The following is a 27,870-nucleotide window of genomic DNA, read 5'->3' as shown; positions in this document are numbered from 1 at the left end:
GAGCCGAAACTGGAGCTGTAGCTGGATGACCCTTGGCTCATAGAGGAGAATAAGGAGGTAATAGATAAGAGCTACAGGAAAGCAGTCACCCTAAGGCAGTTAGCTGAATGACTGTTAGGAAAGGGAAGAAAATAGACAGTGCGGAGTACCCTTGTGGCCATTCCCCTCATTAGCAGAATATTGTTGGAGGGGAAAGCCGCAACAACCAGGTCTCTGTGACCCAGAAGGGAGGAGATTCTGTGGACGTGAAAGAGACACACAGATGTCATGTTGCCAGGGTCAGAGACATCTCAGATTGAGTCCAAATGGGAGGATGAATAGCCAGAAGCTGGGGTACATAATGGTGTAAATGATATAGGTACAAAAAGGAATGAGATCCTGAAGAAAGAACAAACGGTACTAGAGTAGAAGCAGAAGGGTAGCGATACACCAGCTAGGGTAAGAATAGGATGATTTGGCAGATAAATGTGTGGCTGATGAATTGGTGCAGGGGGCAGGGTTTAGATTTGTGGATCATTTGGATCTCTTCTCGGGAAGGTATGACTAATACAAAAGAATGGGGTACACCTGAACTCCTGAGGAACCAATATCCTTCTAGGCAGGTTTGCTAGAGCTATTGGAGGGGGTTTAAACTAATTTGGCAGGAGGGTAAAAACCAGAGTGATAGGGCCGAGGATGGGTTAGTTGTTCTGCAGGTAGATGCAACATGTAGTGAGACTGTGAAGAAGGGTGGGCAGCTGATAGGGCAAAATTGCCGTCAGTGGGATTGATTGACAAAACAGTAAGTTCAAAGTTCAACAGTTTGGAAAAGTGAGGATAAAGTGAAAAGGAAGGAGGGTACAGGATAGGTTACAAAAGACTCCAGAATAAAAAAAAAGATAAAATGCTTAGAAAAGCCTAAGAATTTACTTCCAATTCATGGAGACAAAATTGAAAAGGGTGGTAAATACAGGACTTAAAAGTATTATACTTGAATGCACGCAGTATATGGAAGAAGGTAGATGATCTTGGAGCAGAGTTACAGATTGTGCAGGGGGCAGGGTTTCAGATTTGTGGATCATTGGAATCTCTTTGGGAGCATTGGTATGGCATTGTGGGCATCTCTGAGTCGTGGCCGAAAAAGATCATATTTGTGAGCTTAACATCCACGGATACACCTTGTATCAAAAGGACAAACAGATAGGTAGGCAGAGGAGATGGGGGTGGCTTTATTAGTAAAAGTAAATCCTTAGAAAGAAGTGCACAAGATCAGAGATGGTCAGAGTTAAGAAAATGCAAAAGTAAAAAGACCCTGCTGGGTGTTATACAGAGGTCTCCAAACAGTAGCCAGAATGTTGGACACAAATTACAAAGGGAAATAGAAAAGGCATCTAAAAAGGGCAACGTTACAATGGGGGAATTTCAATATGCAGATAGACTTGGATAATCTGGTTGGTGCTGGATCCTAAGAGAAGAAATTTGTAAAAAGCCTCCGACTTAGCTTTTTATAGCAGCTTGTGGTTCAGCCCACTAGGGGAAAGGCAATTCTAGATTGGGTGGTGTGTAATGCACCAGATTTGATTAGGGAGCTGAAGGTAAAAGAACCCTTAATCAGAGGCAATGATCAGTTGCATGATCAAAAGTAATGAACCTGCAGTTTGAGAAGGAGAAGCTAAAATCAAATGCATTAGTATTACAATGGATTGGAAGAGGACACTAGCAAAGATGATGGCAGATCAACAATGGCTAGAGACTCTGGGAACAATTCAAAAGGTGCAGCATTAATTTATCCCAAAAATATACTTTAAAGAGAGGATGAGGTAACTGTGGCTGACAAGAAAAGTCAAAGACAACATAAAAGCAAGGAGTCCCACCATACAAGCCATGTTCTCTTCTTGTTACCATCGAAAAGAGGTACAGGAGCCTTAAGTCCCACCCCACCAGGTTCAGAAACAGCTATTACCCTTTAACCATCAGGGTCCTGAACCAGCATGGATAGCCTCACTCATCTCAATCCTGAACTGATTCCACAACCTACAGACTCATCTTCAAGGACCCTGCAACACATACTCTCAGTATTATTTATTTATTATTATTTGACATTATATTTGCACAGGTTATCTTCTTTTGCATATTAGTTGTTTGTCAGTCTTCATAGTTTTTCATTGATTCTATTGTATTTCTTAATTCTACTGTGAATGCCTGCAAGAAAATGATCTCAAGCAACACACATTGCTGTTGGACGCAGAAGGCCAGGCAGCATCTCTAGGAAGAGGTATTAGTGGCATATATGTATTTTCATAACAAATTTACTTCGGACTTTCGAACATTGAACTTTGAGCATTAGATCCTTGCTTTTCCATTCTAGTCCTCACGAAATGAACGCTAACATTGAATGCTTTCCTGTAACAGCACTCTGTGTAGATGTGTTCAGTGGTAGAAAGGGTTTACCTATGATGCCCAAAAAGGTTGTGACTATTGCAGGGTGCTACACCTACCAGCTGGAAGACTGGGTCCAGGTGAGAGCCTACTGACAAAAGACCTGCCTGGATCTTATCCAATACTTTTTATAGGATTTTCCATTCAAGGGCATTGGTGTTTCAATAACAGGCTGTAATGCAATCAGTCAATATCCTCTCCACTACACATCTACAGAAGTTTGCCGAAGTTTTAGATGTCATGACGAATCTTCGCAAACTTCTAAGCAAAGATGCTACCATGCTTTCTTCATATTTGCACTTACATGCTGATCCCAGGACACATCCTCTGAAATGATAACATCAAGGAATTTAAAGTTGCTGACCCTCCCCACCTCAGATCCCCTGACGAGGACTGGCACATGGATCTCCAGTCTCCTCCTCATTAAGTCAATAATCAGCTCCTTTGTCTTGCTGACATTGAGTGAGAGGTTGTTGTGGCACCACTCAGTCAGATTTTCAATCTCCCTCCTATATGCCGATTCGTCACCATCTTTGATTCGGCCAAGGACAATGCAAACGTGAATATAGCATTGGAGCTGTGCTTAGCCTCACAGTCATAAGTACTGTAAAAAGTGAGCAGAGCAAGGGGCTAAGCACATAGCTTTGTGGTGCACCTGTACTGATGGAGATTGTGGAGAGGATGTGGTTGCCAATCTGAACTGACTGGGGACTGCAAGTGAGGAAATCGAGGATCCAGTTACACAAGGAGGTACTCACTGGTGTTTAGAAGAATGATTGAAGCCCATCCCTTTAGGGATCCCTTTAGTCCAGAGATGAAGAGGAATTTCTTCAGGCAGATGATGGTAATTATGTGAAATTCCTTCCCACGTACAGCCGTGGAGGCCGTCACTTGGTATATCTCAAGTGGAGGTTGATAGACTCTTCATTAGTAAGGGCGTCAAAAGTTACAAGGAGAAGGCAGGAGGATGGGGTTGAGAGGGATAATAAATCAGCCATGATAGAATGGCAGAGCAGACTCAATGAGCTAAATGGCCAAATTCTGTTCCTATGTCTTACGGTCTTATGGACTGGTTGGAGTGTTCATGAACATCTTCAACCTCTCACTGCTGTGGTCTGAGGTTCCCATCTGTTGCAAATGGACAGGAATCATATTGCTGTACAAGAAGAGGTGAGCTGCCTCAACAACTATAGCCTGATAGCACTCCCATCTACTATAATTTGAGAAGTTGGGCATGGCTAGCATTAACTCCTGCCTTAAATACATGGACCTGCTGAAATTCACCTGCGGCAAGAATGGGTATACAGCAGTCACATTTCACTGGCTCTCCGCACTGCTTTGGAGCATCTGGGCAAATGCAAAACAAATGTTAGATTGCAGTTTATCAATTACAACTCGGCATTCAACACAAACATTCCCCTCAGTACTAATCACCAAGTGTCAAAACCTAGGCCTCTATACTTCCCTCTCCTCTACTTCCTTATTGGAAGACCACAGTCTGTACAGATCAGTAATCAAGGATCTGTACTTAGACAACTGCTCTATTCTCTCTACACTCATAACTAAGTGGTTAAGCACAGCTCAAATACCATCTATAAATTTGCTAATGACACCATTATTGGTACAATCTCTGATGGCGAAGAAGAGGCATACAGGAATGTGATAGATTGGCTAATTGAGTGGTTTCACAACAATAACCATGCACTCAGCAAAGAATTGATCATAGACGTCAGTAAGGGAAAATCGGGAGAAAAGAAAGCAGTCCTCCTTGAGAGGTCAGTGGTGAAAAGGGCAAGCATCTTCAAGTCCCTGGGTGCAATATCTCAGGGGATCAATTCTGAGCCCAACACACTGACACAATCACGAGGATGGCACACCAAAAGCTCTCCTTTGTTAGAGGTTTGAGGATATTTGGTTAATCACCCAAGACTCGTGCAAATTTCTATAGATGTATAGTAGAGAGCATTCTAACTGGGTGCATCACAGTCTGGTATGGAGCCTCTAGTGCACTGGATTGCAAGAGGCTACAGTGTTATAGACTCAGTCAACTATATCACAGGCACTAAAGACTCTCACCATCCGGGATGCCCCCCCCCCACCCCCGCAACCACCCCGCCAATCTCCTTCACCATTCCCCATTCCTGTTTCCCTCTCTCACCCTATCTCCTTACCTGCCCATCATCTCCTTCTGGTGCTCCTCCTCCTCCCCTTTCTTCCATGGTCTTCTGTCCTCCCCTCTGAAAGTTATCCTTCTCCAGCCCTTTATCTCTTTCACCAATCTACTTCCCAGCTCTTTATTTCACTCCTCCCCCCTTCCAGTTTCACCTGTCACCTACCACCTTGTACTCCTGCCTCCCCTTCCCCCACCTTCTTACTCTGACTTCTCTTTCTTTCCAGTTCTGATGAAGGGTCTCAGCCCGAAACATCAACCGTTTACTCTTTTCCATAGCGCTGCCTGGCCTGCTGAGTGCCTTCAGCATTTTGTGTGTGCTGCTTTGGATTTCCAGCATCTACAGATTTTCTCACGTTTGTGGGTGGAAGTGGGGAAAGAGACAGAGTGATGGAGGATTGGGGTGGGCAGGTAACTGGATAGATCAAGAGGAAAGATAAAAGGAACAAGAGGAGAACAGTTATTCAATACAAAGAGTTGGTCAAAAGATTAAAGAAGGCTTTTGAAACCACTGAATGGCACACTAGGCTCAGTGATATAGGGAGAGAGATCCGGGTTATTGGCTAAAAACATCCACCAGCTCAAAACCCAAAGAAGACATAGAAGGAAGGAAAGCTGAAGAGTAACTTTGAGTTGAAGGGCCACAAGTAAGGTGGGGCAAGCACCAATGTGCAATGAATACATTCTGTGTATTAAAAAAGGATAGACATAGAGTTTGTTGGAAATTGGTCAGATCAAAACTACCTAATTCTGCTCATTCAGACATCATGAATCTCCAGATCCATTTTCTATCTCTGAATATCTTTGATGACCTGCAGCTTATTAGGAAAAGTGGGCAGGAGATAGATAGGAGCTGCAAGGAGTTAGTCACCCCAAGGCTGCAGGGATTAGATAAGTGGATGGCTGTCAGGGAAGGGATGGGAAGAGTTCAGATAGTAGAGAGCACCCCTGTGGCCATCCCCTCAGTTATCTCATTTTGGATGCTTTTGAGGGGGATGGCCTGACACAGGAAAACCATGGCAATCTGGTCTCTGGCACTGACCCTCGTTCCATGGTGCAGAAGGGGGAGAAGAAGATGAGGAATGCGGTACTCACAGGGGATTCCATAGTGAGAGGAACAGACAGGAGGTTCTGTACAACTGATAGAGAAACCCACATGGTGTGTTGCCTCCCAGGTGCCAGGGTACAGGATGTCTCAGATCAGGTGCACAGTATTCTGAAGGGGGAGGGTGAACAGCCAGAAATCTTGGGACACGTTGGTACCAATGACACAGGTAGAAAAAGGGAGGAGGTCCTGAAGAGAGAATTCAGGGAGTTGGGTAGGAAGCTGAAAAGCAGGACCTCCAGGGTAGTAATCTCAGGATTGCTGCCTGTGCCACGTGCTAACGGACGTAAGAATAGCATGATCAGGCATATTAATGCGTGGCTGAGATACTAGTGTAGGGGGCAGGGCTTCTGATTCCTGGATCATTGGGACATCTTCTGGGGGAGGTACGACTTGTACAAAAAGGACAGGTTACACCTGAACCCAAACGGGTCCAATATCCCAGCAGGCAGGTTTAATAGAGCTGTTAAAGAGGATTTAATCTAATTTGGCAGGGAGATGGGAACCAGCGTGATAGGGCTGTGGAAGGGGAAAAAAGAAATTAATCAAAGATAGCGTGCAACAGAGATGATAGAAAGGACAGGCAGGAGATGAGGCATAATCACAGCCAGTGGGATGAGTTACAGGGCAATAGAAGCATGGTGCAGTTAAAACGGAAAACAACAAACACTGGACTGAAAGTATTTGAATGCACGCAGCATAAGAAATTAAATGGACAATCTTGAAATTCAGCTACAGATTGGCAAAGAATGACATTGTGGCCATCTCTGAAACTTGGCTAAAGGATGGCTGCCACTGGGAGCTGAATATCCAAGGATATACAGTGTTTTGGAAAGATAGATCAGTAAGCAGAGGGGGTAGCGGTGGTGTTGCCCTGTGTATAAGAAATAATATTAAATTATTAGAAAGGGATGACATAGGATCGTAAGGTGCAGAGCCTCTATGGGTTGAGTTAAGAAATGGCAAGGGTAAAAGGATCCTAATGACAGTTGTATACAGGCCTCCAAACAGCGACCGGGATATGAATTACAAATTAGAGCAGGAGATAGAAAAGGCGTATCAGAAGGGCAATTTTAACATGAAAGTGGATTGGGAAAACCAGGCCAGTAATGGACCTCAAGAGAGAAAATTTGTAGACTGTCAAAGGGTTGGCTTTTTAGAACAGCTTGTTGTTAAGCCCACAAGGGGATCGGCTGTGCTGGATTCTAAGGTCATTAGGAAGGAAAAGATGGATTATGAAAGGAAGCTGGCGACTAATATCAAAGCTTTTTTAAGTATATAAAGGGTAAAAAAGAGTTGAGTGTAGATACAGGACCAACAGAAAATGATGCTGGAGATATTGTAATGGGAGACGCAGAGATGGCAGAGGAACTGAATGCGAATCTTGCATCAGTCTTCACAGTTTAAGACATTTGCAGTATACCAGACATTGAAGTGTGTCAGGGAAGTGAAGTATATGCAGTGAAAATTACGACTGAGAAGGTGCTCAGGAAGCTTAATGGTCTGAGGGTGGATAAATCTCCTGGACCTGATGGAATGCACCCTCAGGTTCTGAAGGAAGTAGCTGGACAGATTGCAGAGACATTAACAATGATCTTTCAAGAATCGATAGATTAGGGAATTGTACTGGATGACTGGAAAATTGCAAATGTTACTCCGCTATTTAAGAAGGGTGGGAGGCAGCAGAATGGAAACTATAGGCTTGTTAGCCTGACAGTAGTGGTTGGGAGGTTGTTGGAATCAATTATTAGGGACGAGATTACGGAATACCTGGAGGCACATGACAAGATAGGCCAAAGCAAACACGGTTTCTTGAAAGGAAAATCCTGCCTGACTAACCTACTGCAATTTTTTTGAGCAAATTACAAGCAGGATAGACAAAGGAGATGCAGTAGATGTGGTGTACTTGGATTTTCAGAAGGCCTTTGACAAGGTGCCGCACATGAGGCTGCTGAGCAAGATAAGAGCCCATGGAATTACAGCTAAGTTACTAACATGGGTGGAGCATTGGCTGATTGGCAGAAAATAGAGTGTGGAAATAAAGGGATCTTATTCTGGCTGGCTGCCAGTTACCAGTGGAGTTCCACAGGGATGGGTGTTGGGACCACAGCTTTTTACAATGTATGTCAATGATTTGGACTATGAGATTAATGGATTTGTGGCTGAATTTGCTGATGATACAAAGATAGGTGGAGGAGCGGGTAGTGTTGAGGAAACAGAGAGCCAGCAGAGAGACTTAAGGTAGTTTAAGGGAATGGGCAAAGAAGTGGCAAATGAAATACAGTGTTGGAAAGTGTATGGTCATGCACTTGGATGGAAAAAATAAACAGGCAGACTATTATTTAGACGGGGAGAGAATTCGAAGTGCATAGATGCAAAGGGACTTGGGAATCCTTGTGCGAGGATACCCTAAAGGTTAACCTACAGGTTGAGTCAGTGGTGAAGAAGGAGAATGCAATGCTGGCATTCATTTCTGGAGATATAGAATATAAGAGCAGGGATGTGATGTTGAGGCTCTATAAGGCACACATGAGACCACACTTGGAGCATTGTGCAAAAAAGTTGCTGGTGAATGCAGCAGGCCAGGGAGCATCTCTAGGAAGAGGTACAGTCGACGTTTTGGGCCGAGACCCTTCGTCAGGACTAACTGAAAGAAGAGCTAGTAAGAGATTTGAAAGTGGGAGGGGGAGGGGGAGATCCGAAATGATAGGAGAAGACAGGAGGGGCAGGGATGGAGCCAAGAGCTGGACAGGTGATTGGCAAAAGGGATACGAGAGGATCATGGGACAGGAGGCCCAGGGAGAAAGAAAGGGGGGGGAACCCAGAGGATGGGCAAGGGGTATAGTGAGAGAGGCAGAGGGAGAAAAAGGAGAGAGAGAAAAAGAATGTGTGTATATAAATAAATAACGGATGGGATACGAGGGGGAGGTGGAGCATTAGCGGAAGTTTGAGAAGTCAACGTTCATGCCATCAGGTTGGAGGCTACCCAGACGGAATATAAGGTGTTGTTCCTCCAACCTGAGTGTGGCTTCATCTTCTCTGAAGGCCAGAACAGATTAGATACGGCAGTTATTTCCCATGGTAGGGTAGACTAGGACAAGAGGGTACGACTTCAGGATTGAAGGATGTCCATTTAGAAAAGAGATGTGGAGAAATTACTTTAATCAGAGGGTGGTAAATCTGTGGAATTTGTCGCCACGAGTATTGGGTGCATTTAAGGCAGCGATAGATAGGTTCTTGATTAGCCACGGCATCAAAGGTTATGGGGTGAAGGCAGGGGAGTGAGGATGAATGGAAGAATTGGATCAGCCCATAATTGAATAATGGAGCAGACTCAATGGGCTGAATGGCCTACTTCTGCTCCTATATCTTATGGTCTTATAACATGGATGACTGCCATAGTACATTGCCAAAGTGGGGTATGTGAACCACACCTGCACCACATGGAGCTTCCGCTCAATTACAGATTTTTTTCTGCAATTGAGAGGGAACACCACTCGCACAATCTCAATTTCTGCTTTTCTTGACTATATGCCATACCCAGCTCCTCCAAATCATATACTTAGCACCTTCAGATAAATATTCCTGATGGTGAATGGGACAAAAGAGACTGTTTGGACCACTTGCCAAAGAACTATTAGCTCCCACTATGGAGGTCAGTGCAAGTAGTTGTAAGGGCTCAGCAAACTGCAGAACAGTAGGTCCAACAGCATCCACGTAGAAGGATGTATCTATAAGATTTTTTTTAGCGCGTCGCATCAGACAGTCAGCCATTCTTGTCTGGCGCGTGGTGTCACGATTGGTCTCCTTTCGGATTAACCAGGTCATGATATGAATGTTCCTGACTCGACCCTTGTTTTTTTTACCAGGCTGAGTGACTAGCTTGACACTCAACCTGGCACGGATGGAAAGCGTGTTCGGGGGTGGCCCAACTTGGATTCGAACTTGGGAGCCTTCGCTCCAGAGTCCGGTGCTGATGCCATTGCGCCACCAGCCGGCCCATCTGTAAGATAATACTGATTCTGCCCGTGGGGTTAACTTGAGGCACTAAGCCCTCTATCCTCCAATAACCACACTTTCTGGTCACATTTCCTTACATTTTGGTGCTAGATCTGGCACACCAACCAAATAATTGGGCAAAGAGACAACTATAACTACTTCTTGCCTTAGAACACAAATAGCTGAACGGAGAAGATGAAAAATAGTGTCCAAGTTAAATATGGTAACCATTAGACACAACATGCTCGAGCAATTCAGCAAGTTAGGTAGTATCTATGTAGGGTAATAAACAGTCTATGTTTTGGGCTGAGACTCTTCATCAGGGGAGGGTCTCAGCCCAAAATATTGGCTCCATAGATGCAGCCTGACTTGCTAAGATTCTCCACCATTTAGTATGTGTTGCCCAAGGTTTCCAGCATCTGCAGAATCACTTGTGTAATGATAAGCATTAGATTAACTGAACAAGAATTAATTACCTTAATATTTCATATGCTTCTTTCCACATAGCCTTAAAGCCAACAGGAGCGAAAGCATAGTTTAATCTGATCACACCTTTTGGCCTGTTGGTGCCCAGCACTGCACATGGTCAAGATGGAAGTACTGACAATAAAAGATCTCATAATTTCAATTTGTTTCCTGAATATGTACTTTCCAAGTTATAATCAGGTGACCGTTGATAGTGATAAGCCCAGTAACACCAACTCTAACAGAAGATGCGAGTCAAGAAACACCTTGCTAAAGAAAGATGCTGTAATTGGTCAAAATAATGGGAGAGCTGAGAGAATAATAACAACAGTGTAGGTGACTGGAGGCAGTGTGGGACAAGAAAGAATGAGGAAATGAAGTTCAGAAACCAAGCATATATAGCATAATAGAGTTGGAAAAGTGAAAAAATGTACTACGAAAAAGAGAAAAACAGGGAATATGATGGTGACAGACAGAATTAATTAAGTTGCAAACTGATGTGTTCCAGCTGCTCTCATTTTTTTTTTATTTACTTAAGCTTTTGACATTTCAGTGAGGTCCCATCAACATTCCCTTCACATCCAGTGATATTTCTAGTCTCACTGCTGCAATCATCTTTCACAAAGATATAAGTTGCTTCAATTTCTTTTGATAGGAGGCTGTTCATGTGCTCAAATTTGGTAAGAGAAGAAAAATAATGACTCCATAAAAGGTTATAGATGGTAAGGCATTCCTTGCTCCAGTGTTAACAAACACATAACCTTACCCCAATATAGACAAAAACTGAAAGTGACACAACTAAACTGGACAGTGATTAATTCCTACTACATGTTTCCAAATGTACACTGCTACCACAACAGAATTCTTTAAATACTGTGCACACCGAAAAAATATTTAGTTGATTATAAATTTGCTCCATGAAATCTCTACATAGTCATGAGAACTGATGAACATCATGTCTTCATTTCTCTCTCCTGTATTTTGCCTTTCAACAACTATCCTTTATTTTATCCATGTGCCTTTCCGTTTTCTTGTCTAACTATTTCTCACAAACTCTGTCTCTACCTGAACAATTTCTAGTGAACTCCTGTTCCTATATTTCTTCTGGTATTTCCATTTATCTTCTTGTGTGGTTCTTTTGCAAGCTGTTTTACTCAATTCTCAGCCATCACTTTTAGCAAAACACAAGGTGTACAAATAGTTGGAAGCAATAGCCAGTTAGGTGTGCATACTTCTGGGTGCTAATGCAAGAGAAAAAACCGAGGAAGTCAGGTGAACTGAGTGTGCAGGAGGGTGTGGTTGGTATTATTAGAGTGACTTTAAGGAATCTGGTGTTTGAAGTGCATCAACTATAGATCCAAACACAACTATAATGAAATATTCAAAGCAGAGGTTGACTTTGATGCATCAGAAAGCTAGAGTGGTGTTTGTATAGTACTGTGCAAATGTTTATATATAGTGTGTGCCTAACACTTCTGCATAGTACTATAGTAATTTTATATATTGAACTGTACTGCTGCAGAAAAAAATCATGGTATATGTGACTAATGATAAACCTGATCCTGATATGGTTCTCTAACGTGGGTTGACAGTGGGAAGGGGGCAGGGAAAGGAGAATCATAGTTGGGAAATGGGAAGGAGAGGGGAGGGAGGGAAAGCACCAGAAAGATATTCTGTAATGATCAATAAACCAATTGTTTGGAATCAAATGACCTTGCCGAATGCAGACATCCCACCCTGCAAAATCTCATTTCGGGGAGGTAGCACCCCTGCCCCCCCCCACAACCCCATATCCCCACCCGACCCCCAGTCCACCTCCAAGGGTGTATGTAATACTTTGTTTAGTGATTTTGTCTAATCTGTAAACCAAGCTGGGTATTTGCAGAAAATGTGTCATTAAAATATGTACTTATATTATATTATCATGGAGTCGTTTTTTTATTCTATTACAACTTTAAGCAAGTCTTCAGGGAGTTTGGCATCACATAGGACATCAATCGAGTAGCTCCTTAGCAGCTAGCCAGCTAGTTTAAATAACATTAGCTATGCTAATGAACGAATGACACCTGTTAAACTCACCTCAACATATCTTTTACATTTTAACGTACAATGGGCAATAGAAAAGTCACTGTTGCAAACAGTGCTGCAAGCAACACCGTCAATATTTTTGAGGTCAACTGCAAAGCCTGCCCCCAGAGAAAATTGATAGGTCTACTTCGCACAAAGAGAGAGCAATCAGGATGCTCCTTCTCGCTCTCACTCTTCCTCTTCCTCTCCCTCTCAAAAAAATCAGTTTCCAGGACATTGTACATAATTTGCGGGCGTCAGGGCGCTGCCATCAATATGTGGGAAACTCCCGGAACTTCTGGGAGAGGTGGGATGTCTGCTAATGTCCCAGGGCTGAGTATGTCTGCATCCACACCACCACCCTGCCATTGCCACTCCTTCTCTGCCACCTGTCCCACACCCAACCTCATGGCACTCCTCCCTCACCATTCCCAACATCCTTTACTTCCGCCAGATTTGCAAACTCGCTCTCTGCTCCACACTGACAAATACAGCACCATGCAAAAGTCTTAAGCACCCTAGATATGTGCCTAAGAGTTTTGCACAATACTGTAAGTGACTAGGATATAGAATTGGGCAACTGGCAGAACCATGGGCACTTTTGATCAACCTATTCACCCAACCATGCCATTTTTATGTATAATAATAGATTAGATTATGAGAGCACTTTTATTGTCATTTAGAAATGACGCAATGTTTCTCCGGAGTGATATCACAGAAAACAGGACAAACCAAAGACTAACACTGACAGAACCACATAATTATAACATGTAGTTCAGCAGTGCAAAGCAGTACCATAATTTGACGAAGAACAAACCATGGGCACAGTAAATAAAGTCTCAAAAGTCCCCGAGTCCCCGATAGCGGCGGCAAAAGGGAGAAACTCCCTGCCATAAACCTCCAGGCACCATCAACTTGCCGATGCCTTGGAAGCAGCTGACCACAGCCGACACTGAGTCGATCCATCCGAAAACTTTGAGCTTCCGACCAGCCTCTCTGATACAGCGTCCCAAGCGCCATCCTCTGCCGAGCGCCTTCGACCTTGCCCCGGCTGCTGAAACACGCAAAGCCGAGGATTTCGGGGCCTTCTGCTCCGGAGATTCCGGTTACCACACAGCAGCAGCGGCAGTGAAGCCAGCATTTCAGAAGTTTCTCCAGATGTTCCTCCGTACTCTCACGTCTGTCTCCATCAAATCAGGATTGTGCATGGTCCCCTACTTGACAGATAATAGACATCACCACCGAAGTGGCCGCGCGTGCTGCTGTCGCGCCACCATCTTCTCCTCCTCCATCTAATACATTGTTCTATTGCAATTTGATTTATTTTTCACATGAAAAATCAATGTTCCTTCCCTCAACAGTTTTGGAATCCTTACCTCAGACAATTGTGTCAGCATCTTTGATCTGTCCTGGGACCAGCACGTAAGTACCATTATAAAGAAGGCACAGAAGCGCTCCTTCTTTCTCAGAAATTTGCACATATTTGGCATGTGTTCTAAGATTCTGACAAATTTCTATAGATATACAGTGGAGGATATCCTGACTAGATTTAGCATGACCACCAATGCCCAAGAACAGAAAAGCTGACAAAAAAAGGTGGCTACAGCCCAGTCCATCAAAGGCAAATCCCTCCCCACCAGTGTGCACATCTACAAAGAGCGTAGCCACAAAGAAGCAGCATCGATCATCAAAGGCCCTCATCATCCAGGCCATGCTACCTTCTATCTACTGCCATTAAGGAGGTGGTACAGGATCCTTAGGTCCCATACCATCAGGTTCAGGAACAGTTATTACCCTTAAGCCATCAGGCACCTGAATCACTCACCTCAACACTGAACTGACTCACTTTCGAGGACTCTACAACTCATGGTCTCAGTATTAGTTACTTATTTGTTTGTTTGTTATTTTTATTTGAAGTTTGTCTTTTAACACACTATTTGTTTTGTCAGTCTTATGTGGAGTTTTCTAATGATTCAGTTGCATTGCTTAAATTAAATAAGTAGTGCAAAGGAGATCAATAAAGACAAAAAGGCATTGCCTTTTGAAGATGGACATGATGCTGAGGAGGCTGATGCCTATGATGGAGCTGGCTGAGTTTACAAATTTCTGCAGCATTTTCTGAGCCTGTGCAGTGGCCCCACCATACCAGACAGTGATGCAACCAATTAGAATGCTCTCCGTGGTACATCTGTAGAAGTTCACAGGAATCTTTGGTAACATCCCAAATCTCCTCAAACTCCTAATGAAATATAATTGCTGCTATGCCTTCTTTGTAATTATATCAATATGTGAAATTTACTTTGACCTTTAAACTTTGAATATGAAAATTATTCTTCACATCATTAACAAATTGGAATGACATTTTTCAACAATTTAGAATTTGCATCTTAACTTGAAAATGACTCACCAAATACTGCATAGCAATTGAGCGTCGTAAAGGACCAGGTGGTCCAATTAGGAACACGTCTTGTCCCAGCAAATCTTTCTGCATGATCCATCGAAGGTGCTGTACGAGAGCTTGAGGTAAGGGTTCCAAAACTGTCAAGAGAAGGAACATTGATTTAATCTTCATATTGGCAGCATAAACCTACCACTGTTAGAACAAGAATTACAATAACAGCAACTAAATCTTGTGCAATAAAAAGGATGTGAGTTAACTCTGTTGTGTTAAATAATTAATCTAATTTAGTTTTTTTCAGCATTATTCACAAATCTAATACTCATAGACTCTCCATAATGCCCTTTGAGTAAGCATTGAGAGTTTTTGGACGACTGCTGTCCTTAGGGTGAACCAACAGTGATTTATTAGCACAGAGAGCCAAAAGCATATTGTGTTCATGACAGGTAAACATTCCAGTGCATAAGGGGCAACGGGTGAACACACAGCCTTTATCCTAGGGAAGGGGAATTAAAAACTAGAGGACATGGGTTTAAGGCGAGAGGGTAAAGATTTAAAGGGACATTGGGGCAACTTTTTCCACACTGAGGGTGGTAGGTGTATGAAATAAGCATCCACACAAACTGGGGTTTGGGGTGAGAGAGCCAGCTCAATCTCACAGGTTTGGTGGGACAGGAGTGTGCATTCCCAGACCAGTGGTCCCCAACCACTGGGCCGCAGACCGGTACTGGGCCGCAAAGCATGTGCTACCGGGCCGCGAGGAAACGATATGATTTAGCGATATGAGTCAGCTACACCTTTCCTCATTCCCTGTCACGCCCACCGTTGGACTTGAACGCACGCAAGGTCATTACCCGCGCTTCAACCATATCAGCGCGGGAAGGAGATCAACTCCTCGAGCTTGCAATGACGGCAGGCTGAAAAGTATGTTTGACATAACATCTCTGCCAGCATTCTGGATCAAAGTCAAGGCTAAATATCCTGTGATAGCCGCAAAAGCAATGAAAACGTTGCTTAATTTCCAGCATATCTCTGCAATGAATGCAATGAAAACTAAAATGCAGAATAGACTGGGCATAAGGAACTCCCTTCGAGTATCGCCGTCTCCCATCACCCTTCGATGGGACCGTCTTGTTGCAGGGAAACAAGCCCAGGGCTCCCACTGATTCAGCGATATTGGTGTGTTTTGCAATGATTTTATATGTTCATACGGGGAAAATATGTGCTGTCTATTTCATATCCAAACTTTACTTAAAATGTTATGATGCTATTGACTTATAAGTGACTTATATAACCATATAACAATTACAGCACAGAAACAGGCCATCTCTGACCTTCTAGTCCGTGCCGAACGCTACTCTCACCTAGTCCCACCAACCTGCACTCAGCCCATAACCCTCCATTCCTTTCCTGTCTATATACCTATCCAATTTTTCTTTAAATTATATTATCGAACCTGACTCTACCACTTCTACTGGAAGTTCGTTCAACACTTTCTTCAAGCTCCCCTGTCCTCCCCAATAATTGACTTATCACTATATTCATGCGAGGAAAGTATGCGCTGTGTTTAATATTCAATTCGTTAAATAATCCCTTTTAGAAATGTAATTGAGTGTATTAACCACTTAGCACCTATATTCCGATTGTGATTAACACCCCCCCGAATAGAATCACATGATATCATGATTTTCTAGCTGAAAGTACTGTAATAGTTAGACAGTTTAATGATTTCAAATTTTCTGTGCAAGAAAAAATTAAATCCAAACTGATTTCAAACTTTGCTCAAATGGTGGCTTCAAAATGTACTTCAAAATGAACGGTTTTGCGACCATGCACAATTGATGGACATTGGGGGAAACTTTCTTTCGTCTAGTGCGGACTGTGAGCAAGGTTTTAGCCTAATGAATCAACTCAAAAACAAGCTGAAAAACCATTTAGGTGAATGTCATTTGGATATGTTAATGAGAATCAAAAGCTATCACAGAACCATAGAACATTACAGCACAGAGACAGGCTTTTTGGCCCTTCTTGGCTGTGCTGAACCATTTTTCTGCCTAATCCCACTGACCTGCACCTGGACCATATCCCTCCATACACCTCTCATCCATGTACCTGTCCAAGTCTTTCTTTTTCTTTTTTTTTGTAATTTATTTTTTATTGAATTTCATCATCAAACATTTCCATAAGATGTGTTTCAGATACTGTACATATATATTTTATAATCATATTTGTCACAAATCTCCACATAATATTTATCTGATAGAAAGGAGAGGAAAGAAAGAACAATTGAAAGAAGAAAACTATGTACAGAGTAGGGAGTGATTTTTTTTTACAACATATTTATTGACTTGTGAGAATAAAATCAGGCCTATGAGGTGTTATGTAGTTAAACCATTTTTCCCAGTATGAATAAAATTGTTCCAACTTATGATTAACAGATGCTGTTATCTTCGTTTTGTAAATGTCCATTGTAATTTCAATCCATACATTTAGAGTTTGGCTTTCCTGTGATAACCATTTCCTGGTAAGGGTCTTTTTACCAGCCACCAGCAGTATATTCATTAAATATTTATCTCTTCAACCATTCTTGAGGTATATACCCAAAATATATAACCCGCCTGTTTGCTGGAGAAATTGTGGAAATCAAAATGCAAACCATTATCACATTTTCTGGGAATGCCCTGTGTTACGAGAATACACATAAAATTAAGATGTTTGCTGGCCTGGGCTAGCATCAGTGGCATCAGCAGTTGGTCTGCCACCTGCCCTCAGGGGAAGGAGAGATAAGGAACAATGGAGCAGCGTCTGGAGATGTGTAATGAAGGGATGTGGGAGAGAGAGCTGTCTGGAGCGGCTCCCCCCTTTGAACCCTGAACTGTTTGAAGTGATGGACAGGCGATACCCCAGCAGGGGGATAAAAAGGGGACAGGTTCGCTAAGACAGGGACACACGCCACCCGAGGTAACGAGACCCTGGAAGCGGTGCGCCTCTCACGAGTGGGTGAGAAGCACCAGACAACGACAAGGGTGGAAAGGTACGATCAGCGGGAACCCGGTGTGTGTCCGCCCTTGCCTGGGTGCCGGGTTCACTGCAGAGGATCGACCGCATCTGGAGGAGGGGTCACAGTCGGTGACCTCAGGTGACATCACCAAGGACCCGCCCAAAAGCTGTTTGTGAGCCATCTCGCTGGTCTGTGAGTGAAGCAGTGTTCTGAATGATCAGTTGTTCCTATTCTGTCTCTCTCCCCCCACGTTGTCCCTCGCCGTGGCAACGATTACTGCGAACTGAACTGGACTGAACTTTGAGTCATTTTGAAATTTGGTCATTTACCCCCTAGACAACGATAGAGCTTGATTGATGCTGTTATCTTAATTCTGTGCATATGTGTGGTTATCATTGTTGAATTGTTGCATTTATTATCCTTTCGATTACTGTGTTGCTTGTTTCTTTAATAAAACTTTCTTAGTTCTAGTACTCCAGACTCCAACTGAGTGATCCATTTCTGCTGGTTTGGCAACCCAGTTACGGGGAACGTAACACCTGTTATCAAAGACTATCGGAATGGGATACATTATGCCCTACAAGACATCTTTAAATGTGAAATACCCTTTGAGAGTAAGACCATATCAATTGGATGGAAGTTCTATTAGTCTAGATAGAGTTTACAAAGAAAAGGTAAATGCCAAAGACAGGAGAGAGAAAAAATAACTGAGTGACTTAAATATGTTATTTTGTTGTTATTCTGTGCAGTTTTATGTCAACTATTTTGTAAAGCTACATAAACTGTGCCATGTGTGCATTCAGTGCGCACATACTTTTGTCACAGGAAAAAAATTTGCACAACGTAAGATTTTTGCGCACACTGTATACCAAAAATTAGAGGGCACATTGCTCTCCACATTCACTGTATCCAGCCCTTTCAGTATTTGGTAGGTTTCGATGAGATTTTGTGCACCGACCCCCCCCCCCCACCGTCCTAGAGGCATCATCAAATGCTCCTCATAGGCTAACCCTTTCATCCATGGCATCATTCTTGCAAAACTCACTGGACCTTCTCCAATGCCAGCACCTCTTCATTAACAATGCTCCAAACATGATTTGACCAATGCTTTATAAAGATTCAGGATTAAAGATTGTTTAATGTGATCTCTAGTACACAAGTGTAAAGAGAACAAAATACAGTAATTGTGACTCTGGATCGGACATAGCACAAAAAGGCACAATAAGGGTGTGGAGGGGTGAGTTAATGGGTGAAGTGTTGATCAGCCCTACTGCTTGTCTCATATTCTTGGTGTGGACGTACAGTCCATGAGCAAGATGGGTGGGATCTTTCATGATGTTGCTTATCCTTTTCTGGCACCTTTTTTTGTGTATATGTCGTTGATGGCAGATAGACTAGTGTCAATGCTGCGTTAGGCAGGTTTGACTACCTGTTGTAGAGCCTTCCAGTCCGCCACAGTGCAATTTCCATACCATGCAGTGATGCAGTTTGTTAGGATGCTCTCTACTGTGCATTGTAGAACAATGTGCATAATCCAGCTCTCTTCAGCCTCCTCAGAAAGCAGAGGTATTGGTGAGCTTTCCTGAGTAAAAAATGTACTCAGGTATCATGAGAAGTTGTCCGAGTTTGAAATTACTCACATTTTCCACTGCTGTGCTGCCGATGTAAAGAGGGATGTAAGTGGTGGGAGTTCTCCTATAGTCAACAATCATCTCCCTTGTCTTGTTGACATTGAGGAGGACATTATATGTCTGGCACCAAGCCTAGAGCTCTTCCACCTCCTCTCAGTAAGTCATCTCATCATTGTTGGTGATGAGCCCCACCACTGTCATGTTATTATCAAACCTGACAATGTGATTACTCAAGTGTTTGGCCATGCAGAGATGTGGAGCAGAATGTACAGCAATGGGCTCACACACAGTCCTGGGGGGCACCCGGGCTGAGGAGGTTGGGGAGGGTGGAGTGGTTTTGCATTCTGATAATCTGAGATCTGTTCGTTAGGAAGTCCAACACCCAGTTGCACAATGGTGTATTTGTACTGAGGAGTCGGGGTCTGTTCACCGTTGTCTGTGGGTCAATAGTGTTGAATGCCGAACTGAAATCCAGAAACAACATTCAGACGTAATTGTCCTTATCTTCTAGATGCGTCAGGGCCAGGTGCATGACAGATGATGGCATATGTCGTAGAGAAGTTTGGCCGGTAAGCATATTGGTGAGTGTCCAGTGTGGCAGGAAAGGAGTTTTTCATCTGTGCCATTACCAGCCATTCAAAGCATTACATGATGATTAGTGTTAGTGCCACTGGGTGATAGTCATTTAGTTTAGTTTAGAGTTCTTTGGTGCAGGGGTGATGGTGGCTGATTTGATACATATGGAAACAACACCTTGAATGAGCGATGCATCGAGGATATCTGTGAAGGCGTCGGTAAGTTGGTGTGCACAACTCACTCGGCCTAGGATGCTGTCTAACCTAGCTGTCTTACGGATCGCTGTTGTTACCAACAGTGGCCAATCAATTGGGAGAGGGGTAGCTTTCATGACCGGCATTGCACTGCATGGCTTAAAGCATAAAAGTTTTTTAAAGCATCCGGAAGGGAGACGTCAATGGTACAGTCGATGCTGTATTTCCTTGCATAGTCAGTAATGCTCTTGATGCTCACATACTAGGAATCATTATTGGAGGTGTTCCTGAATGTTTTGAGTGTAATCTGTCTTAGTCCTCTTGATGAGGTTTCTCCTGGCTGATCTGAGAGTTCTTCTGTCACCAGGTTTGAAGGCAATGTCCGGAGCCTTTAGTAGGGAGTGCATTTCGGCATTCAGCTAGGACTTCTGGTTGGGTGTGAGATAACCAATCTTGAGATACCAGCATCGTCTATACACTTACTGCTGTAGCCAATGACAGATGAGGCATATTCCTCAATGTCTGTGTGTTCTCCTTTTGTGGCAACCCCCTTGAACATCTGCCAGTTTAAAGCCTGTTTATATTCCAGTCCTCTCAAAATCAATGACAACATTGCATTTGCTTTCTTTACTAGCAAATCAACCTATAAGTTAACATTTAGGGAATCAGACACAACTCCCAAATCCCTTTGCAATTCCAATTTTGAATTCTCTTTCCATTTAGAAAAAGCTTTGTTCCTTCTACCAAAGTGTATAACTATATATTTCCCCATGCTGTATTCCATCTGCCATTTCTTTGCCCATTCTCCAACTTGTCAAAGTCATTCTGTAGTCTCTGTGCGTCCTCTACATTACCTGCTTGTCTACCAACCTTTGTATTATCCACGAACTTGGCCACAAAGCCATCAATTCTGTCATCCAGATTATTAACCCATAACATGGAAAGTAGTGGACCCAGTACCAACCATTGCGGAATGCCACTAGTTAACAAGCAACCAAATGGAAATAGTCCCATTTATTCCCACTCTTTTCCTCCTCCCAGTCAGCCAACCTCCTATTCGTACTAATATCTTTGCTATAATACCATGGGCTCTTATCTTGTTTAGAAGACTTATGTGTAGCACCTTGTCAAGAGCAATTTGAAAATCCAAGTAAAAACATACACTGATTCTCCTTTGTCTATCTTGCCTGTTACTTCCTCAAAGAATTCCAATAGATTTCCCCTTCAGGAAACAATATTGACTTTGCCTTATTTTATCATGTTCTTCGAAGTACCTCAAAATTTCATCCTTTATAATGGATTCTACAATCTTATCAACTGTGGACTAGCTAACTATACTTCTTGTCTTTTGCTTCCATCCCTTCTTAAAGAGTGGAGTAACTTTTACGATTTTCCAGTCAACTGAAACCATTTCTGACTCGAGTGATTCTTGAAAGATCACTGCTAACATTTCTACAACCTCTTCAGTTACCTCTTTCAGAACCCTGGGATGTACTCTGACCAGTCCCAGTAATTTATCCCCTTCAGACTTTTCAGCTTCCCAAGTACAGTCTCCTTAGTAATAGCAATTACATCCACCTCTGCCCTGACTGTCCTGACTTTCTGACACTCTGCTGGTGTCTTACACAGTCTCCAACTGTCAAATGTCCACACTTCCCTCTCTTATTGTATATATGAAATAAGATTTTATTATCAGCTGGCTTTCCTTCATATTTCACCTTTTTTCCCCTTATTGCTTTTTTCGTTGCCTTCTATTGGGTTTTAAAAGCTTCCAATTCTCTCCCATCCCCTCACTCTTACTTTTATGCTGTCTTTGACTTCTCTTGTTACCACAGTGGCCTCATCCTCCCTTTAGAGTTCTCAGTTTTCTTTGAGATGAAATTATCCTGCATCTTCCAAATTACTTTCAGAAACTCCAGCCATTACTGTTCTAATGTCAACCCTATTAGGGTCCTCGTCTAATCAATTTTGGCCAGATCTTCTCTCATGCATCTGTAGTTATCTATACTCAGCTCTAATAATGATACATTTGATTTTAGTTTCTCCCTTTAAAACTGCAGAATGAATTCTGTCATATGTAATCACTACCTCTTAAGGGTTCCTTTACCTTTAGCTTGCTAATCAAAACTGATCCTTTATACAACATCACAACCAGAACTGCTTTTTTCCAAGTGGGTTCCACTACAAGTTGCTATAAAAAGCCACCTTGTAATCATTCAATAAGTTCTTTGCGTTGGGATCCAGTACCAACCTGATTTTCCCAGTCTACCTACATATTGAATACCCCCATGGCCTCTGTAATGTTGCCTTTCTTAAATGCCCTTTTTTATCTCCAGTTATTTGTGCACTGCACCTTTGCCATTATTCCGAGCTCATCTGGGTATTTTAATCCTTGCTCTTTCTTAACACAACCCACAAAGATTTTACATTTTCTGATCCTACATCACTTCTTGCTAAGGATTTAATTTCACTTTTAACCAACAGAGCCACCCCACCCTCTCTGCCCATCTGTCTGTCATTTCAATAGGGTGTATCCTTGGATGTTTAGGGCCTCGCAATGATCTTTCAGCCACAACTTCGTGATGCCTTCAATATCATACCTACCAATTTCATATACTACATGCATTCAAATATAACACCTTCAGTCCTGAATTCACCACTCTTCTCGTTTTTAATCTCCATTTTGCCAGAAGTTAAATTCTTTTCGTTTTCTGAACTTCCTTTAGTAATCTCTCCTTCCCTTGTACTGTATCAAAAAGAACAATTCAAGTAACTCTTTAATTGTCTCTTGGATGAGCTTAATCTGAAACCTTGTCTGCATTTTCATTCATGCAGAACAGCAGCATTTCACAGAAAACAGGGGAGTCATCCCTAGTGAACTTATCAACATTTAGCTCTCGTTACCATCACCTCAAAAATAATTATCTGCCTTTCTCATGTTTCTTTTTGTTGGAATTTGTTGTGTGCTAATTGGCTGTGTGTTTCCTACTCTACAGCAGTAATTATGCTAGAAATGTACTTTATTGTCCATAAAGACCTTTGGGACATCCTGTGGGTGGAATGAATATAAATACAAGCCTTTTTTAGAATAGACTACACCATTCATTAAGAAAATTTTCTTATCAAAAATCTGTTGGCAAAACCCAGCAACTTTATTTTCACATTTATAGTTAGCTGAAATCTTGCACTCAATTAATGGATTTGGCATTTTATAACAGGCAGGCATTAGTTGTAAACTAGTAAAGATTTCCAGTTTGCAATCATCGACTTAAGCAACTCTGTTACTTTTGCAGGACGGTTCTGACATTTTAAAAGGAATGAACTTACATCAGTTTTGAGGGCAGCAGAGAGAAGTAAAGACATTGCAATTATAATTAGTTTCCTGAAGTGATTGTTAAAATTACTGGATACATACATCATTTTTCCAACAGAATTTTTCACTTCAATACAAGTGTAACACGCCATAATGTTTCACTGCTAATGTAATGGCCTCCCTATAATGTTTCACTGCTAAGGTGATAGTTTCTCTGTAGCAGCAATGTTTGGGTTATGACTAGAGATAACGGCAGCTTTGGAATGTCGGCAAGAGATGAAGAGAGAAGATTCGAATGAAAAGAGTTGGTAGACCACCGGATGGAGTGGACTCGGAGTGAGGTTCCAATGGTTAGCGACGCTCGGAGAAGGTCGATGGGCTCAAATGGACGATTCTGCGCACTTTAGACTGTTTCATTAAAATGGACCCTTTTCCTTTTTATTTTCTTTACTAAGCCTATAGTCAGATTAAGATTCATAAAGTTCAATCGTTTAATTGCATACGGTGTACTGTCTGATATTTTGCGGTTCGGATTTGTAACCGGGCAACACGTCACGCAGCATCCACACAAACGAGATTTCTCAGTTTGACTGGGCCAGAGGCTGTATTACCCTAGACAAACGTATGCTGGCTGAACTTCAGGGTCACACAAGTTTTCTGAAGAAAACAATTTATTTGTCTGAATGATCACCGGTCAACAGCAAATGTAGGTTTAGGGAATAAAGGCAGAATGCTGTAAACATTCAGCAAGCCAGGCAGCATCTGTGAAAAGTGAAATGGAGTCATTCAGCCAGAAATGTTAACCGTTTACTCTTTTCCATAGATACTGCCTGACCTGCTGAGTTCCTCCAGTGTTGTGAGTGTGTTGCTTGGATTTCCAGTTTCTGCAGAATTTCTCATGTTCGGAGTTAATATTTCAGGTTGAACACCTGAACATCAGAACTGAGAGAAAAAAAAACTTGTTTTAGGTTGCAAGGTGGATTGGATAGGAGCAAAGGAAATAGCTGTTAATTGAGACACATTGTGACCAGTATATTTTGGCCCAATTAACCAAAGTTTTATGGAAATAGTTGAAAACATGTAAAAAAGACAAATTACTGTTTAACTGAGTAACACGTATTTAAATGAAATACAGAACAAATTCAAACACTAACAACACTACTACAGTACTACAAAACTGTAGTTCCGAATGCTATCGGAGGAATGTATCCGGTGTACACTGTGTGTTCTTTTGATTTACAGTATATGAACAAAATCCACACAGACACCTATTGCAGATAGTGGACCACCCTCCTACAATGCTTTCTATGATTGCATCCTCCAAATCTCCATTTTCATTGTACATTCAAGATTCACAGTTCCTAACTTGGTGAAGTAGTGAAATTGTTTAATTTTCACTCTCAGCTGTTTCTGGCATCTCCAAGCCTGAACACTTGAACCCATAGTGAGCAAAACAGTTTCAATTGTCTTACTGTTTAATTCACTGAACAACACTGGACAATTAAGATTTTGCCTCCTGAATACTTTTGGGTGTGTCTTATGGATTTTGGGCAGCTCATCATGAAAATTACCATGAAATTTCCCTATCACACACATTTTTTTTAAAGTCACCTATATTTGTTCTTTCAATACATAATTCAAGTCAGAATAACTCATGCCAAGAAGGTATTTTTGTTGGTCCACATATCAAACAGGTCATCAATGACAAGCAAGTCAAAGAACTTCTAGTTGGACTGGATAAAATCGCATGGAGGGAATTCAAGGATATTGTTGAAAATTTTCTTGGCAACTACAGAGCACCAAGCTATGTGCAGCTGGTTGAAAACATGCTTCAAGCATACAAAACCATAAAGTGCAACATGTCACTAAATATTAATTTTCTGCACTCCCATTTAATCATCTTCTCTGCAAATCCTAGTGCTATCAGTGATGAGAATGATGAAAGGTTTCACCAGGACATTGTGGTCATGGAGAAACGGTATCAGGGCAACTGGAATCTATCAATGCTGTCTGATTATTACTGCACACTTAAGTGAGAATCCTCAGATACTGAGTACAAGCGAAAATCATCTATAAAATTTTTTAGCTTAATTGATCTACTGCAAAGCATCAGCGCCATTACGCAATTAAACGCATTATATTCAATAAATGTTAATTTCTTGTTTCTCCAACTTCCTACATGATACAAGTAGTCTGAAATTACATTTGTGTTCAGCTTCAAGTTGTCTAACATAAACAAAAAAATTCTGAGGAAGCAACACTTTCAAAAATGTTTGTTGTCCAGTGCTATCAGTGACAAAAAAACATTGCTCTTTGAACACAAACACTTGTAACTGATGCTATTTAAAAACAGTTTGCTCTCAGCATGTTTAACGGCAACACAATCACATGTGACTGATGCTAGTTAAAAACTTTGGCAAGTCTTCTGTCCCAATTAAGCAGCAGTGTGTCCCAAATAAAGGAAGGTAATCTGGGCTATATTCTCGATTACTTTTTGTTCTTTAAGAATTGTCCCAAATAAATGGCTGCCCTATTAACTGATAGCCCAATTAACCAGAATCCACTATACTTATAAGAACATAAGAAATAGGAGCAGAAGTCGGCCACTTGGACTGTTGAGCCTGTTCCACCTTTCAATAGACGTCAGGGGTAAGCTTTTTACGCAGAGAGTGGTCAGTGCGTGGAATGGGCTGCTGGCGGCAGTGGTGGAGGCGGATACGATAGGGTCTTTTAAGAGACTCCTGGACAGGTACATGGAGTTCAGAAAAACAGAGGGCTATGGGTAACCCTAGGTCATTTCTAAGTTAAGGACATGTTCAGCACAGCTTTGTGGGCCAAAAGGCCTGCAATGTGCTGTAGGTTTTCTATGTTTTTATGTTTCACAGGAAACAGTTGAGGCCAGCTCATTGGCTATATTTAAGAGGGAGTTAGATATGGCCCTTGTGGTTAAAGGGATCGGGGGTATGGAGGGAAGGCTGGTACAGGGTTCTGAGTTGGATGATCAGCCATGATCATACTGAATGGCGGTGCAGGCTTGAAGGGCCGAATGGCCTACCCCTGCACCTATTTTCTATGTTTCTATGTTTCAATAAGATCATGGCTGCTCTGGACATGGTCTCATCTCCACCTATCTGCTTCGCCTCATAACCTTAACTCCCCTACTATGCAAAAATCTATCCAACCTTGTCCTAAATATATTTACTGAGGTAGCCTCCACTGTTTCATTGGGCAGAGAATTCCACAGATACACCACTCTCTGTTAAAAGCAGTTCCTCCTCATCTCCGTCCTAAATCTACTCCCCCGAATCTTGAGGCTATGCTCCTAGTTTTCATCTCATCTACCCGTGGAACAACCTTCCTGCCTCTATCTTACCTATCCCTTTCATAATTTTATATGTTTCTATATGATCTCCTCTCATTCTTCTGAATTCCAGCAAGTACAGTCCCAGGCAAATCAAACTGTCCTCATAGTCTAATCCCCTCATCTCTGGAATCAACCTGGAGAACCCTCCGCTACACCTCCTCCAAAGAAAGTATATCCTTCCTCAAGTAAGGAGACCAGAACTGCACAGTACTCCAGGTGCAGCCTCACCAGTACCCTGTACAGCTGCAGCATAACTTATCCACTCTTAAATTCAATCCCTCTAGCAATGAACATTCCATTTGCCTTCTTGATAGCCTGCCCACCCCTTTGCCCACTCACTTAACCTATCTATATCTCTCTGTAGACTCTGCATATCTTCTGCACAATTTGCTTTTCCACTCAATTTAATATCATCAGCAAACTTAGTTATACAACACATGGTTCCCTCTTCCAGATCGTTAATGTATATTGTGAACAGTTGCTGGCCCAGCATTGACCCCTGCGGCACACCGCATACCACTGATTGCCAGCCAGAGTATCACCCATGTATCCCAACTCTGCTTTCCATTAGTTAACCAATCCTCTATCCATGCTAATACATCACCCCCAACTCTATGCATCCTTATCTTATGGCTAAGTCTTTTATGTGGCACCTTATCGAATACCTTCTGGAAATCCAAGTAAAATAATGACCATCTATCCACTGCGCTCATTATATCCTCAAATAACTCCAGTAAGTTTGTCAAACAGGGCCTGCCTTTGCTGAATCCATTCTGCATCCGCCTGATGGATCCATTTCTTTCCAGATGCCTCGCTATTTCTTCTTTAGTGATAGCTTCAAGCATTTTCTCAACTACAGATGTTAAACCGACTGCACTACAGTTACCTGCCTTTTGCCTACATCGTGTTTTGAACAGTGGCATGACATTCACCGTCTTCCAATCCACTGGGACTTGCCCAGAGTCCAGAGAATTTTGGTAGATCATCACCAAAGCCTCTACTATAACTTCTGTCATTTCTTTCAGTACCCTGGGATGCATTCCACCAGGACCAGGGACTTGACCATCTTCAGGCCCACAAGTTTGCTCAGCATTACCTCTTCAGTGATAGCTATTGTTTTGAGGTCCTTGATTCTCTGACAGAACAAGTGTAGGATTGCCTTGGCCATA

At 42.3% G+C, this 27,870-nt stretch overlaps 1 protein-coding gene across 1 annotated transcript in view; it reads right to left on the bottom strand.

Annotated features, from left to right (window-relative positions):
• Positions 1-27,870, bottom strand: part of vwa8 (von Willebrand factor A domain containing 8) — a 485,234-nt gene that overhangs the window by 435,854 nt on the left and 21,510 nt on the right. The window contains exon 3 of the mRNA XM_063051192.1: positions 14,632-14,762. Within this exon, the coding sequence (XP_062907262.1) occupies positions 14,632-14,762 (131 nt within the window). The remainder of the gene's footprint in view (positions 1-14,631; positions 14,763-27,870) is intronic.

Source organism: Mobula hypostoma, chromosome 6, assembly GCF_963921235.1.
Source record: "Mobula hypostoma chromosome 6, sMobHyp1.1, whole genome shotgun sequence".
Taxonomy (NCBI): domain Eukaryota; kingdom Metazoa; phylum Chordata; class Chondrichthyes; order Myliobatiformes; family Myliobatidae; genus Mobula; species Mobula hypostoma.
This window is presented reverse-complemented; position numbering and strand designations above follow the sequence as displayed.